Source organism: Miniopterus natalensis, chromosome 2 (genome assembly GCF_054644295.1).
Source record: "Miniopterus natalensis isolate mMinNat1 chromosome 2, mMinNat1.hap1, whole genome shotgun sequence".
In the NCBI taxonomy this organism is placed as follows: Eukaryota; Metazoa; Chordata; class Mammalia; order Chiroptera; family Miniopteridae; genus Miniopterus; species Miniopterus natalensis.
In genome coordinates this window covers 141985528-141999564 of record NC_142082.1, presented here as the reverse complement: position 1 = coordinate 141999564, position 14037 = coordinate 141985528, and the positions used below count along the sequence as shown (strand labels likewise).

General features: G+C 40.0%; 1 protein-coding gene across 2 annotated transcripts in view; it reads left to right on the top strand.

Annotated features, from left to right (window-relative positions):
- Positions 1 to 14037, top strand: part of DIP2B (DIP2 acetate--CoA ligase B (putative)) — a 217009-nt gene that overhangs the window by 97830 nt on the left and 105142 nt on the right. For both annotated transcript variants that reach the window (XR_015714063.1, XM_087814671.1), the window contains exon 2: positions 10265 to 10336. Coding sequence is in view for 1 of the 2 variants with exons in the window: in XM_087814671.1 (XP_087670797.1) it covers positions 10265 to 10336 (72 nt within the window). In the remaining variant the exon portion in view is untranslated. The remainder of the gene's footprint in view (positions 1 to 10264; positions 10337 to 14037) is intronic.

Genomic DNA, 14037 nt, shown 5'->3' with positions numbered 1-14037 from the left:
TATTTTTTTTAAAAAGAACTCATAAAGAAAAATTACCCCCCCCCCCTTTTTTTCTGGGAGTTTTTCCTTGGACATTTTCAGTTTTAGCTAAATTAAAATCACAACATCCATGGTTAGGTGCATGTAATCCTGTTTCGTGCATAATGGCACTGTTTTATATACATACATTTACATAAATTAACTTTAATTTCTGTTCATTTGTGGTTTATAGTTTTGTACCTCCTCTGTGATTTCAGTTTTCCTTCTTTTAGACTGTTAGCACCCAAAGGCACTAACACAACTAATGTTGGCTCTTGTTGCTGAGAATCTAGCACCATAATGTGTCCTTGGAGGCACTTAATGCATTTTCTCCTTTTTTTTTTAATGAGAACCTACCAACTCAGAATTTTTTAAATAACCCTTTTAAGGATAAAGTTATTGTAAGGACTTAGGGTGGGGCTGGGGTGGTGTCAACTACAACTAGTTGAATGGTGCTATGTGCCAGGGACTTTTGCATTTATTCCCTCATTCAAGACTCATCATAAGTGTTCAAGGTAGGAGTTATTCCAGTTTTACCTATTATGAAACTAAGGCAGAGTTGTTCAGTAACTTGTCAAGGAGCCAGGAAGTGGCAGACTCAGGGTCCAAACCCAGGTCTGCCTGAGGCTAGAACCTGCGCTTTTTCCACTAAGAACCATCCCTGGGACTCCTGCTCTGTTTAAACACTCAGGTCATTTGTATAGCAAATTTCTTATTTGCAGACATAGTTTTTCTAATGGACAAGTGAACATACCTTTTGCATTAGATGGATTAATTTAGCCAGCTGCCTGGTGATGAAGTCAGACTTTAAGAGTTCAGTTTCTCAGTGTGTTTCAAGTTTTTTACTCTGTTGCTTTTTATCTGTTTGAACTTGCTTGATGCCTTAGGTGAAATACCACTTGTAAGAAGTCATCTATATATATTTGACCTAGAAAACAGAACTGTGCAGCCAAAACAATTCTATGATTTGAGTTTTGGGAGAAAGCAATCTGGGTTTATTCTGAAATCTTGACGTGGAAAATGTCTAGCGATTATTTTAAATGAAGTGAGAGGACATCTACTGAGAATGGAAATTTGAATGTCCTAAAGTTAATTTCCTTGAAACTCTTTTGTAAGATTATTAGCAAGGTTGAGTTAAAAGAAGAGAAACTATAATTTTTATAAGCTGCCAGTTGAAGACTTTTAGAACCACTGAATTTTTTCCAAAAGAAAAATTAGATAAAATAAAAATTCTCATTGTCTTTCAGCAGATTGAAGTATTTTAGCAGAGGTTTATTTCTGGATAAACTATAAAAATATTATATCTTTTTATTCTCTTTCAACATAAGATTTGTTCTACCTATGTGTAGAAAGAAACTATAGACAATTTTAAAAATAATTCAGGGTTTTAATTCTTTGGAGTCTTCTTAGCCATTTTCAGTTAAGATATAGCAAGAAAAATAGTTAGGAAAAGACAAATGCCAAAAAGCCATTGTTTTATGTGACTATGAGCCATATAATATTATCACCTCTGGAAGGAGGATGTTTGGAGGATGGGTGGCTGGTACATTGGTACATGTAATTCATTGAATGGAATCATTGTTGTAAGGAGAACATGATAAAATTTAATAATTAAAAAATGTTCTTTGTCTGCTAGCCAACATATCCTGGGTATGATCCAAATCCTCTGCCTTTTTCAGTTTTGCTAAGATTGACCTCATTCACATTCACAGCTATATTTTTGGCTCTTTGTATGTGTCTACTTATATCCCTTACGTATGAAGTAATAACCCTAGCCCTATTCCCCATCTCTAACCATAGCAAACATGTAGCACCTTCCTGGTCTAAGATTTACATGTAGAGGACAGAATAGGTTTATTAGATATAGGTATAGATTTGAATGTGATGACTCTATAACTTTTTCTTAGTTTCATTTCTTTCCCTCCTAATTACTCCTTAACAAAAAAGAAATGCTGCATTCTTTGTTGGCTGAATATTTAGTAATAATGTAAAATAAGTTCTTGCTGACTTTTTAAACTGTCCTGTTGGTGGTGGTATTTTTAATGCCTTCTGGAAAGTCATGAAAAAAAGAAAAGAAAAAAGAAAGTCGTTTCTATTTTGGAGTGAGTCATAAAAATTGTTTATCTCATTGTGTTCATTTTATGAACAATAGGTTAGTTTTATACTTTTATTGCATCTGATTTGGGGCCACCTACAAATAAACAATGGACAAAGAGCAATAAGAGAGATGGCTGTAGACCCAGATTCTAGTGTAGCTGTGTATCCTTAAGACATTTACCTTTCACATCTATTTCTTCTGTATGGGTAATATCTTTTGTTTATTGAAGAAGTTTTTTTAGGTAAATCAAATGAATGGATATCAGAATATTTTGAAAATTAGAGTGATGGTTGTGTTATATAGAGACATTTAATGAAGAAGAAAGAGGGTGTAAATTGATGGCGTGTGAGATAAGTATCAGCCCTGAATTTCAAGTGTCTGAAGATTCCTTGTTGAGGCATAAATGGTGGAGTCCTCCCATTTGGCTGGGCCTGCTGGAGCAGCAGTAGGTCCAATGTCCTGTTCATTGGAGATTGAATTTACAACTTTTATATCCTTCTCTTGCTCCAAGCATGCCACTCTCTTCCACAGAAACTGTCTTTACCCTCTGTGTCTATTTCTCCTGACAGTCATCTGTCAAGACTCAACCTAAGAGCAACTACTGTGAAGTCATCTCAATCTTTCTGAGGCCAAATTTGGAGTGCCTCTTTGAAAATGAATGTAGGGCAGTGTTTAAGAAGAGGGACCCTGGAGCCAGGTCTGCCTGGGTTCAAGTCCTGATCACAGCACTTGCTAGGTATAACTAGTAAATAGCTAGTCATAGCTCAGTAGCCTCACCTATAAAATGGGAATGATGATAATATCACCTTGTAGGGCTGTTGTGAGCCCCTTGAAACAGAAACTGATACATAGTTAAGTCTTTGATAAATGTTCACTTACTTATTCTTATTGAGTATTATAATAATTTTTTATTACCATTATTTCTTTTGTATTCCTGCAGGACTTTGTATGTAATCTCTAGTGTAGCGCTTGTAGCTTTTATTGTAATTATTTGTTTAGACTGGAACGTCTTGAAAACATAGATACTGTTTTATTCATCTTGGCTTAACACTGCATTTCATTAATTTAGTACTAAAAACTTATTTCATGGGATCCCCAAAGTCCCCCCCCTCAAGCCATTGCCACCTCTGACTAAATAGGTGTGACTTTGAGGCAGGGCTGCAATGGCACGTACCTTTTTTATTTCAATTGGAGCAGAAAGAGTTTATGGCTGGAGCTGTAATCCTTGCTCTCTGCCTGTCAAGTTGTTATAGACATAGAACCTGGTGACCCTCCAAAATTTCCCAGACCCTGTGTTTATGTTGCACATAATTGTTCAGGGTGTTGTACAAGGTCATCTATGAAAATTATTTAGCATTGCCCTACTTCTCTCTGGCAGATAAGAATCCTAAAGAAACTACCAAACATGGCCATACCCATGCAGAGCCAGTCAGCAGCAGAGGAAAACCAGTAAACCACTAAGTGATTGCATCATTAGGAATTTATGTCATGTTTCTGATATTAGAATGAAATGCCAGTCCCAAACCAAAATGTCCCCCACTCTGTAAGTATAGCTTTTCTTTCGTTCCCAGGCACAGATCATGATGCTTGCTTCTGGGCTCTGTCCCGCATCTGGTGTGCGTCTCTCCTGTGTCACTTGTGAAGTATTAGTAATGCTTGTTTGCCTTCCTCTCCTTTATTTGTGACACAGTTGCCGACCCCTATCCCCACCTGGCCAGTAGGGTAGGCCTCAGTAGGCTTTCAGTAAAGGTTTGTTGGTATTGGTACTTTCTGTAGTCCAGACTCCATACTAAGTCCTTTAAATCACAATAAAAACTTTGCAAGGTAGATATTATTGCTCCCCATTTTACAGACACAGAAACTGAGACTTATTAGGTCAAATAAAACTTGTCTAGAGTCACATAGCCACAAAGTTGTAAGGCTGTGTTCCAGAGGTTGTGTTGAGCTCAGGCTGAAGTTCTTCACAGCACCGTGCCGCTTCATCGAGTAAATAAATATACACTCCGTGGCTACCTGATTTGTAGGACTATTTCTCCTATTACCATTGATCTTTAAGAGGCTTGGGTTGGCTAGCAGGCTCCGACACACCTCCTCCCAGCCCCCTCTGTCAGTCTGCTTGAAGATGATTTGTGGACTACTTGTGCCAGGCTGCTTTCATTGTCCCAGGTGGCAAGAAGTCAGGAACATATTTCTTTTCTGTTCCACCCTGCATATGTATCTTTCTGTATGTCTGATATTGGCTATTCAAGATTGTGGTAGTGCCGAAGCAACTAGATGGTCTTAAATTGTCCCTTGGTTGTCTGGGTCAGTATCTTCTTACCAGGCCTGGCGCTTCCACACCTGCCAGGCGCTGCAGACCCCTGGAAGTGACTACTCTTCTAAGTGTACATGTGACTGAAGAAATGTGTTATCCTAGTGGGAGGGGAAGGCTAATCCTCCCTTTATTTGTTTAGTTCTCAACAAAACTTGAACAACAGGTTTAACTCCAGTCTATGCCATTTTAATGCAGATTTTATACTGGTATAGTTATGGCACTCCTTTTTGTCTTATATGCCAGATGGGGGGAAAAAATGTTCTGAGTAAGAATGTCTGTGGTTGATTTAGTGTCTGTGAGCTCCCAAGATTTTGTGCTCTCCCTTGAGGCTGCATCACTGAGAGAGCATTCTTCCCCTCCCCTCTCTACCCTCCTCACTCCACACTAGCCAGCACACTCCACACATGATTCTTTAGTGCAGCAATTGCCAAACCTGCCTGATTTTTAAGACTCATTAGAAGGCATTTGTTGGAAATACAGGTATCTGTGCCTTAATCCAGAATCAGAATCTCATGGGAGGGGCCTGGGAATTTATATTTTAAGAAGTGATTCTTAAAAATTGGGCAAGTTTAGAAAACATTCCTTTAGTGTTGAGAATGGTAAGAGTGCCTGCTATAGCTGGGCAAAGGCAGAAATGTGGAATAACAAATTTAGTTATGTGGGATAACTGAATTCCTTCTGTCTGGTCTTGTTCTCTGGCTAAAGGAACATCGATATCGGGTGGAGTTCCTTCAGCTTTTAGTGCCCAGTGATTTATGCTCTATTTCTCTCTTCAGGCAGGCCAAGTGTTGCTTTTCTGGCCACCTTGGAGGTCTAGCTGTCAAGTTTCAGTAAACTTTTGATTCACTGAATTTCTCTTCCTGAGCCTTTCAGCTCCTGCTAACATGAAGACCTCCTTTTCTCCCATTTCCAGTTTTCCACCCAAGTGCACATGCCTCTCGGATTTATTGTTCTCTCACTGCCTCCATTTTATTAATTCACCCAGCTTCTCATTCAACAAGTGTCTGTTGTGCCAGGCTGTGGGCAGGCTATGGAGATGAACAAGACACAATTCCTGCCCTCAAGTGCACAGTCTAGTAGGGACATAGATGTGTAAATAAATGATTAAAATACTGGTGCTATGCTAAGTGTATCGTAGAAGTGTGCAGAGTTGTAGGGGTACCAGGAAGAAGTGACTAACAAGTGGTGGCAGGCATCACTGAGGAGGTGACTTTTGAGCAGGTCTTGTGGTCCGAGAAAAGGAGGAGGGCATTTTTAAGTTAACGTATGGCTCATCATCATAGTCGTCACATTCTCACATTGCAGTTCATCTTCTCCTAGGTCTCCTTAATATCTTTGCTCGTTTATGGATTTAATGGAGCTAATTTAGCATGGCTAAATTAGACTCTCTTGATTGACTTTTTCAAAACCTGAAATGGTTGCTTTATGTCCAAGATATCAGGTCCAACAGTTTGTCCCACATCATTTATTGACAGTGAATGATTGAGACTCTAAGCACTGGAGAAAGCTTTTAAAAGCCTTTCACTTTATCAGATGAGTTCTGAGCCAGCAGAACTGGTCTTTGTGTCCTCTAGGGAGAGAGGGAGAGAGGAGACGTAGAAAAAGAGAGGGGAGAAGAGGGGGTGGAGGTAGGGGAGTTTATGAGTGGAGAATGGGACAGGAGAATGCTCCTTTGTTTCTTTTGCAATAAAAGACATGATTTCCTGTTTTTAAGAATGTTTCCTTGGTAGGCTCCCACATCTCATGTTAGTTGTGTATATCGTTAGAGCATTGTATCCACCACGGTTCTAGTATCAAGCCTTGGACAACGTATATAGTCTATAAATATTTGTTGGATGACTAATGGAAAAAATAAATGAATAATGGTTGGTATACCAACATATTTCAGTGAGGTTCTTGTTTTATTTCCTGCATTATTCTTGGAAATTCCTCCTACAAAACCAGTAGGTCAATGCAATAACAGCCAATTTAAAATATCTTAATGAACAGACGGATGTAGCTTGCTAATTTGACAAGGTTTGGTTTTTATTTTTTTTTTAAATGTACTGTGGTCCTGGCTGGTGTGACTCGGTTGGGTGTCATCTCCTACACCGGAGAGTTGCCCGTTCTATTCTCTGGCAGGGCACATCCCCGGGTTTGGGGTTCGATCCCTCGTAGGGGGTGTGCAGGAAGCAGCCTTTGGATGTTTCACTCTCACATTGATGTTTCTCTCTCTCTCTCTCTAAAAATCAATACAGCCCAGCCACGCATGGCTCAGCGGTTGAGCTTTGACCTAGGATCCAGGAGATCAATGTTCAATTCCCGGTTGGGGCACATGCCCAGGTTGCGGGCTGCAGCCGGTCAATGACTCTTTCGTCATGGATGTTTCTGTCTCTCTCTCCCCGTCTCCCTTCCTCTCTCTGAAATCAATAAAGATATATTTAAATAATAATAAAAAAAATCAATACAAATATTTTAAGAAAAAGAAGTATGTATCTACATATTTAAAAAAAATACACTGTGAGTTTCTCTTATTTTACTAATGAAACAGAGATGAAGGGCCATTGTGATTAAATGTACAGCCTAGCAAATTGTTATGATTGCAACTTTAAAATATTTATTGTTTCTTGAAATAATGGATGTTTATTGTAGAAAAATCAGAAAATACGGGCAGCAAAAAAGAAAAAAGAAAGCTAAAACCAACCCATAATCTTGCAAGCCATAGCTAACCACTGTTAATACAGGGTGTCCCCCAAAAATGTATACACACTTTAACAGCTGATAGCTCAATTTTGAAAATGGAATATATTTTAATAAGCACTATCTTTATAATTATTCAAAGTATGTGTATACATTTTTTGGGACATCTGTATTTTGGTGGGAAAAAAATCAGATTTTTTTTCTATGCATCCATGTGTGTGTAAAAATTTTGTTATTCCGAAAATTGAATATACTGTATAAACTGTTTAGTATCTTGCCTTTTTCCCCGTTACATACTGTGACAATCCTATCTTGTAAACAAATATGTATCTACAGAACCATTCAGTCTCAAAAAAATATTTTTGAGATTACACAAATCATTCAGGCTTTTTAAAATTTATTCAAATAATATGTTTTTATTAATTTTTTAGAGAGAGAGGAAGGCAGAGGGAGAGAGAGATAGAAACATCAATCGTCTGCCTCCTGCATACCCCCGTACTAGAGGTTGTGCCTGCAACCTGGGCATGTGTCCTGACCAGGAATGGAACTGACAAAACCTCTTGGTGCATGGTATGATACAACCAACTGAGCCACACCAGCTGGGCCAGGCTTGTTTTTAAAATCAGCTTCTGTTATATATAGCAAGTGAAAATTCCCCATAATCTCATCCCCCTAAGGATAAACATTAATTTAGTATATATATAGCCTTCTAGACTATTTTCTCTATATATGCAAACATATCTATTACTTTTTTTTTTTTTTACAAAATTAGATCCTATTATAACTACTGTTGTGCAACTTGCCTTTTACTCTTAATATATTTTAGACACCTTTCTGTGCCACGATATACTTGGAATACCTGCATATTATTATGTAGATTAGAGTTTCTCATTTTCAACACTATCAACTTTTTGTACTGGATAATTCTTTGTTATGGGACTGTCCTGTGCATTGCAGGATGCTTAGTAGCATCCTTGGCCTCTATCCCTTAGATGCTGGTAACACCCCTTCCTCCAGTTGTGACAATAAATGTCTCCAGACCTTGAGAGCTGTCTCCAGGGAGTAAAAGTCACTCCTGCTGAAAGCCATGATATAGATGGTATATAATGTAAGCATCTAGAGTCCTTTCAGTTTTTTCTTTTGGAATTCTTAAATCAACATGCTACCTTTTAATTTTATTTTAATTAAAACATTTTTAAATTTATTGATTAGAGAGAGAGACAGACATACATCAGTTTGTTGTCCCACTTATTTATGCATTTATTGGTTGCTTCTTGTATGTGCCCTGACTGAAGACTGAACCTGCAACCTTGGTGTATCAGGATGATGCTTTAACCAACTGAGCTACTTGGCCAGGGGTAGCTTTCAGTGTTTTCATTACAAAGAATGGATCAGGGAATATTCTTAGATTGATTTTTGTGTACCTTTGTGAAAGTTGTCGTTGAATAAATTCCTAGAAGTGTAGTTGCTGAATCAAAAGTTTGATAGAAATTGCCAAATTACTCCTAAAAGATTTTATCAGTTTATTTTTCAACTATATTCTGATGATCGATCCCAAAGCTGTATCTCTTTCCTGAGTTCTAGATCCATCTATCCGACTGTTAATTGGATATCTCCTCTTATGTGTCTCATAGGCTTTTTGTTAAGCTCAACTCTCATTTACTTCAGTATAGCAAACGTGGAGCTTCTTGTTATTTCTCTGTCAAAGAATATTACCATCTGCCTGGTTGCTCAAGCCAGAAATGGTCTTCTCCACCCTACATCCAACCAGTTGTCAAATCCTATTCATTCTTCCTCCCTGATGTCTCTTGTAATCCATTCACTTTTCATCCCTTCCACCACTGTGTTCAACTTAAGCTACTATTAAGTTGCCCTGATCACTGTAGTAGCATTGGGGCAACTAGTCTGTCTGGCTTCTACCCTTCGTCCCACTCTCCTTGGAAGAGTGAGCTTGCCACACTCTGTGATCTTCAAGAGTTACTCCCCTGAGCAGCCCATCAGTGAGCACTGCCACCTGTCCACCATCTACTCCACCAGTCTAATGCTGAGGCCAACAGCAGCTAACGTTCATCACTCTTGAATTCAAATCTGTGTCCGTCAAAATATCCCTTCCCCCACAATTGATTATTTAATAAATGTTGCCCTGGATGGGTAGCTCAGTTAAGGTAAAGAGTGTTGTCCCCATATGCCAAGGTTATGGGTTCCATCCCCCCGTCAGGGCACGTAAAAGAGTCAACCAGTGAATTCGTGGGTGACGAATTCTCTCTAAAGTTAACAAAAAAATAGGTGAATATTATCAATTTGAATATATAAATTAGTTTTTATACTAAATTTTGACTTTTAAATTCTGACTAAAACACCCTCTTCTTTGTAAGCCAATGCTGTATTGTGCCCCCTGCCGTGTACTCACCCCTGTTTTGAATCGCCGCTGTCCCTCGCCTGCCCGCCCTGCATTTCCCCTCTGTGCGCCCCTTCGCTACCAGCTTATTTCTTGATACTTCAGCCACGTGGTTTCTCCTGTTAGTTTATTCTTACTGCATTTATTGTATATATACTTTTTGTGTGCTTCCTGTATACTTTTAAAAATTTAACCTTGTGAAATAGACATATATTTATATAAATAATACAGACCAGTGAACCAAGGGGAGAGAATGTGGGAGTTCAGGCCCCAGGTTCCCACACAGGCACTGAGGTGCAGAGGGCCTTTCAAATATTCCATCCCAGTGCCTGAACCATGACTTCTCCCCTTAACTAGACTTGGGATTTTATGGGGATCTGTATAGCAGTATAACTGAATACCCCCCAAATCAGTTTGGTCAAACTAAAACTTTGGAGAGATAAAAATGCCAGCCTTGCAGCATTCCATTTTGGTGTATCTTAAATGCCACAGAGACAAGGGGGGCCTAGGAACTCAGGAACCTCTGACATGGCATGCAGCATATGGCTGTGCTGGATTGGTGTAAGGGGAAGCCCTACTATTTTCCACAAGAAGTCAGCTGCAAGCCTGTGGGAAATCACACATAGCAAAATCCCTGGCAAAGAACTATACATTTTCCCCCTGCTCTCTGTAACACTCTGTAATTAATTTTATTTTTCAGTGAACGAGCACAGTGTAAGAATAATGCATAACATATTTCTGTTTCTTGCTGTTTTAGGGGACATCACACAGAAGGGATATGAAAAGAAAAGGTCAAAACTCCTGTCTCCTTACATCCCACAGACACAAGGTAGGTAACGAGAAGTGGTTTAACCTCTTTTCAGTATTTTTACACCAAAAAATGCTATTTTACAGGGAATCTGTCTTTTGTTGGGTCCTGTTTTTTCCTCCCTTCCTCACCAGGGGAGAGAAAAAACGGAAGGAAAGAAAGGAGGAAATGAATCTTAACTGAGCATCTACTGTGTGCTAGGCACTTTTAAAATACCCAGGGTCATCAAGTCATTTGCACAGAGCTTGGGTGATAGTGTGTCTGTGCCTAGCTGACATGATCCAATGGCAGAAAGTTCCAGGTCCTGGCAAAACTGCATCTTATTTATGCCTGAGCACAGACTGTGATGCAGAAGAACAAGGGGAGCAAAAATAAGACGGAAGGACAGATTCAGTATTGCAAGGCAACGCAGGGACTGGAGAACCTGAGGATTTAGGGGTAAGAACCCTAAGTGAACTTTTAAATTAACATACAGCCTGACATTTCTTCCCTAAAGAGACTGGCATTTTCTTTATTTTTATTTGTTTGTTTGTTTGTTTATTTATTTAAATCCTCACCCAAGGACATTTTTTCCATTGCTTTTCGGAGAGAGTGGAAGGGGAGGAAAGAGAGAAAGAGAGAGAAACATTGATGTGAGAGAGACACATTGATTGGTTGCCTCCCGCTTGCGCACCAGCCAGGCCAGGGATTAAGCCTGCAGTCAAGGTACGTGCCCTTGGCTGGAATCAAACCCGGGACCCTTCAGTCTGTGGGCCAATGCTCTAACCACTGAGCCAAACCTGCTAGGGCTATTCTTATTTTTTTTAAACCCAAGGACATGTCTTTTTTGTTTTGTTTTGTTTTATTGTTTTTAAATTGATTTTTAGAGAGAGAGAGGAAGGGAGGGAGAGAGAAAAAAATATCAATGTGGAGTTGAAACATAGATCACCTCCCATGCATGCCCCAACCAGGGATCGAACCTGCAACCTAGATATGTGCCTTGACCAGTAATCGAACCCACAACCTTTTTGGAGTAAGGGGACGATGCTCCAACCGAGCCACGCAGCCAGGGTCTGGCATGTTCTTTATACATCAGAAAGTTCTGAGTCACTTTTGTGCTTAATTCCAGAGGGCTTCCTTCAACATTTGCTTCCAGGCAAGGCTGCCTGTCTCTAAGTCATCATATTTTTAGAGTTACTCAGATTTCAGGATTTCCTTTGAAAGCTTATTTCTGCTTTAATCACTTTTACTATGAGGAATTTTTTATTTATTTCTAATTTCCCTCTTGCAATCAAAGTCCATTTCCACAAGCCTGTTTTTTGTGGAGCTAATTGCTTTTAAAATACCCAGGGTCATCAAGCCATTTAATTTCTGGATTACATATACCTTGAGAACTCTGTATTCCCCACAGTTCTAATATTGAGCCTTGCGCAGGATGTATAGTCTGTAAATATTTGTTGAATGAATGATGGAGTAAGTAAATGAATAATGGTGGCATGCCAGTATATTTCACTGAGATCCTTGTTTTAGTTCCTGCATCATTCTTGGAAATTCCTCCCTATAAAAACTACTGCTCAGTGCAGTGACAGCCAGCTTAAAATATCTTACGAACAGATGGATATCAAATGAATTCAGAGAGAAGAGGTAGAAATTGGGGCAGTGACAGCCAATGAAAACCAGCTTTTGCTGAGGAAGGCATGCGGAGAAGGGGAGCACTCTGATTAGCTGATGAATTGTGGGTCTGGCCCATGCCTCAGTATGCCCCAAGATTTACTTCAGTCACTTTCTGCAAAAGCAGTCAGATCCTAAGAAAATAACTTAGTATGAAATGTAACTCTAAAGAGGACCACGATCTGTCTGTTATCTGTAGTCAGGCTACATAGAAACCAGTTATCAACTTACTATGAGAAAACACTGAGACGTGCTCAAGTCTGTGTGGTTGGTACATTCTTGCCCCATGAGAAGCCAGGTCACAAATAGGAAGTTGCTTAGTGAGTATAGATTTGACAAATCAGATGTTTAATTGCTGTAGGCCAGGAGAATGTGACATAGCCATCTGACAGTAGGGATGGTCTTGAACATCATGGGGGAAACAGAACCCATTTGATGGTATTCCTTCAGCTTCCTGCTGCCAAACTTCACACCTGCCACGTCTGTGCCCATCCTGTTTACCTTCTTCCTTCTGGTTAAAAAGGTAATCTGTCCCTCTTAGGATGGAATTATCCTAGGATAGTCATTCCACCTGTGCTTTATAGTCCCATCCCCTTCTCCCTTATTCAGAAACCTTGTACTATCATCCAGCAACACCAGGGATAGGTCAGTGGGAATGGGCCACCCCCGGTGCAGGCAATAAGGGGTGTAGGATCTGTAGGAATTTATAAAGCAATAATAAAATCAACAAAAATTTGCCTGCTTTTTATTTTCACCATGTATTGCAGTTCTAAACACTGTCAGTAATAAAATGCTCCTCCTGCTGAGGCAGACAGGTGCACTGCCCCCTCAGTATGCCATCGCTGTCACTTCCCCGTCTCTTGTACAGTCACTCGATGCCTCTCAGCCAGAGTCTTCCCCTCAACAGTTCATCATGCTCGTTACTGTTCTATTTAAAAAAAAAAAAAAAAAAAAAAAAATCTGCCCTAGCCGGTTTGGCTCAGTGGTTAGAACACTGGCCTGCAGACTGGAGGGTCCCAGCTTCGATTCCAGCCAAGGGCACGTACCTCATTGCATTCTCAATCCCTGGCCTGGGTTGGGGTGCATGCGGGAGGCAAGTAATTGATGTGTTTCTCTCACATTGATATCTCTTCCCCACCCCCCACCCCCCCCACCCCCTGCCTTCCACTCTCTCTGAAAAGCAATGGAAAAAATATCCTTGGTTGAGGATTTTTAAAAAATCCTCCCTTATCAACCTCTTCCATCTCCACCCTTTCTATCTCCCGTTGATGACACTGCTCAGAACTGTCGGTCCTTACTATCTCTATTTTCTCAGCTCCTGCTCACTTCTCAGCCCATTCCAGTCCCTTCAGGAGCTGTGGTAAGTGGTATCTCAGTAGCCTTTGCCACTCTGCCTCTTAAAACACTTGTTTTGAAACACTCTCCTCATTTTCTTACTACCCTCTTCCGGTTGTTCCTAGTCATCCTGGATGATTCATTCTGCTCTGTGCTGTTAAATGTTGGAGCTCTCAGGGCAAGGCCCAAGACCTCTTGATGTCTCACTCTGTATCAGTGGTTCTCAGATTTTAGCCTGCATCAGAATCACAAGGGGGCTTGTTAATATACAGATTGGGGGACCCCATTCTCAGGGTTCCTGATTCAGTAGGTCCAGGGTGGGCCTAAGAATTGGCATTTCTGTTAATTCCCAGGTGGTGCCCTAGGTGCCTGGTTCAGGGACCACATTTTGAGAACTAGTGCTCTGTCTGCCTAGGGTATTTCCATACCTGTGGCTTCATTTATCATTTAAATACAGGTAACTCCCATAGGTATCTTCAACCCAGATCTCTCCTGCACTCCTGATCTTAGATCCAACTGCATATTTAACATCTCCATTTATATTTCTTAAAGGAACCTCTATTTCAACATATCCAAACATAGCCATTACATTATGACTTATACACACCACCCCTACCACTAGCACCATATATACATACATGTATACATACATACAAAACTAACAAACAACAAAATAACCAAAAAAACAACTAAAACGTCATCCAGCCTGCTCCAATGCTTCTCTTCTAGTTTCCTCC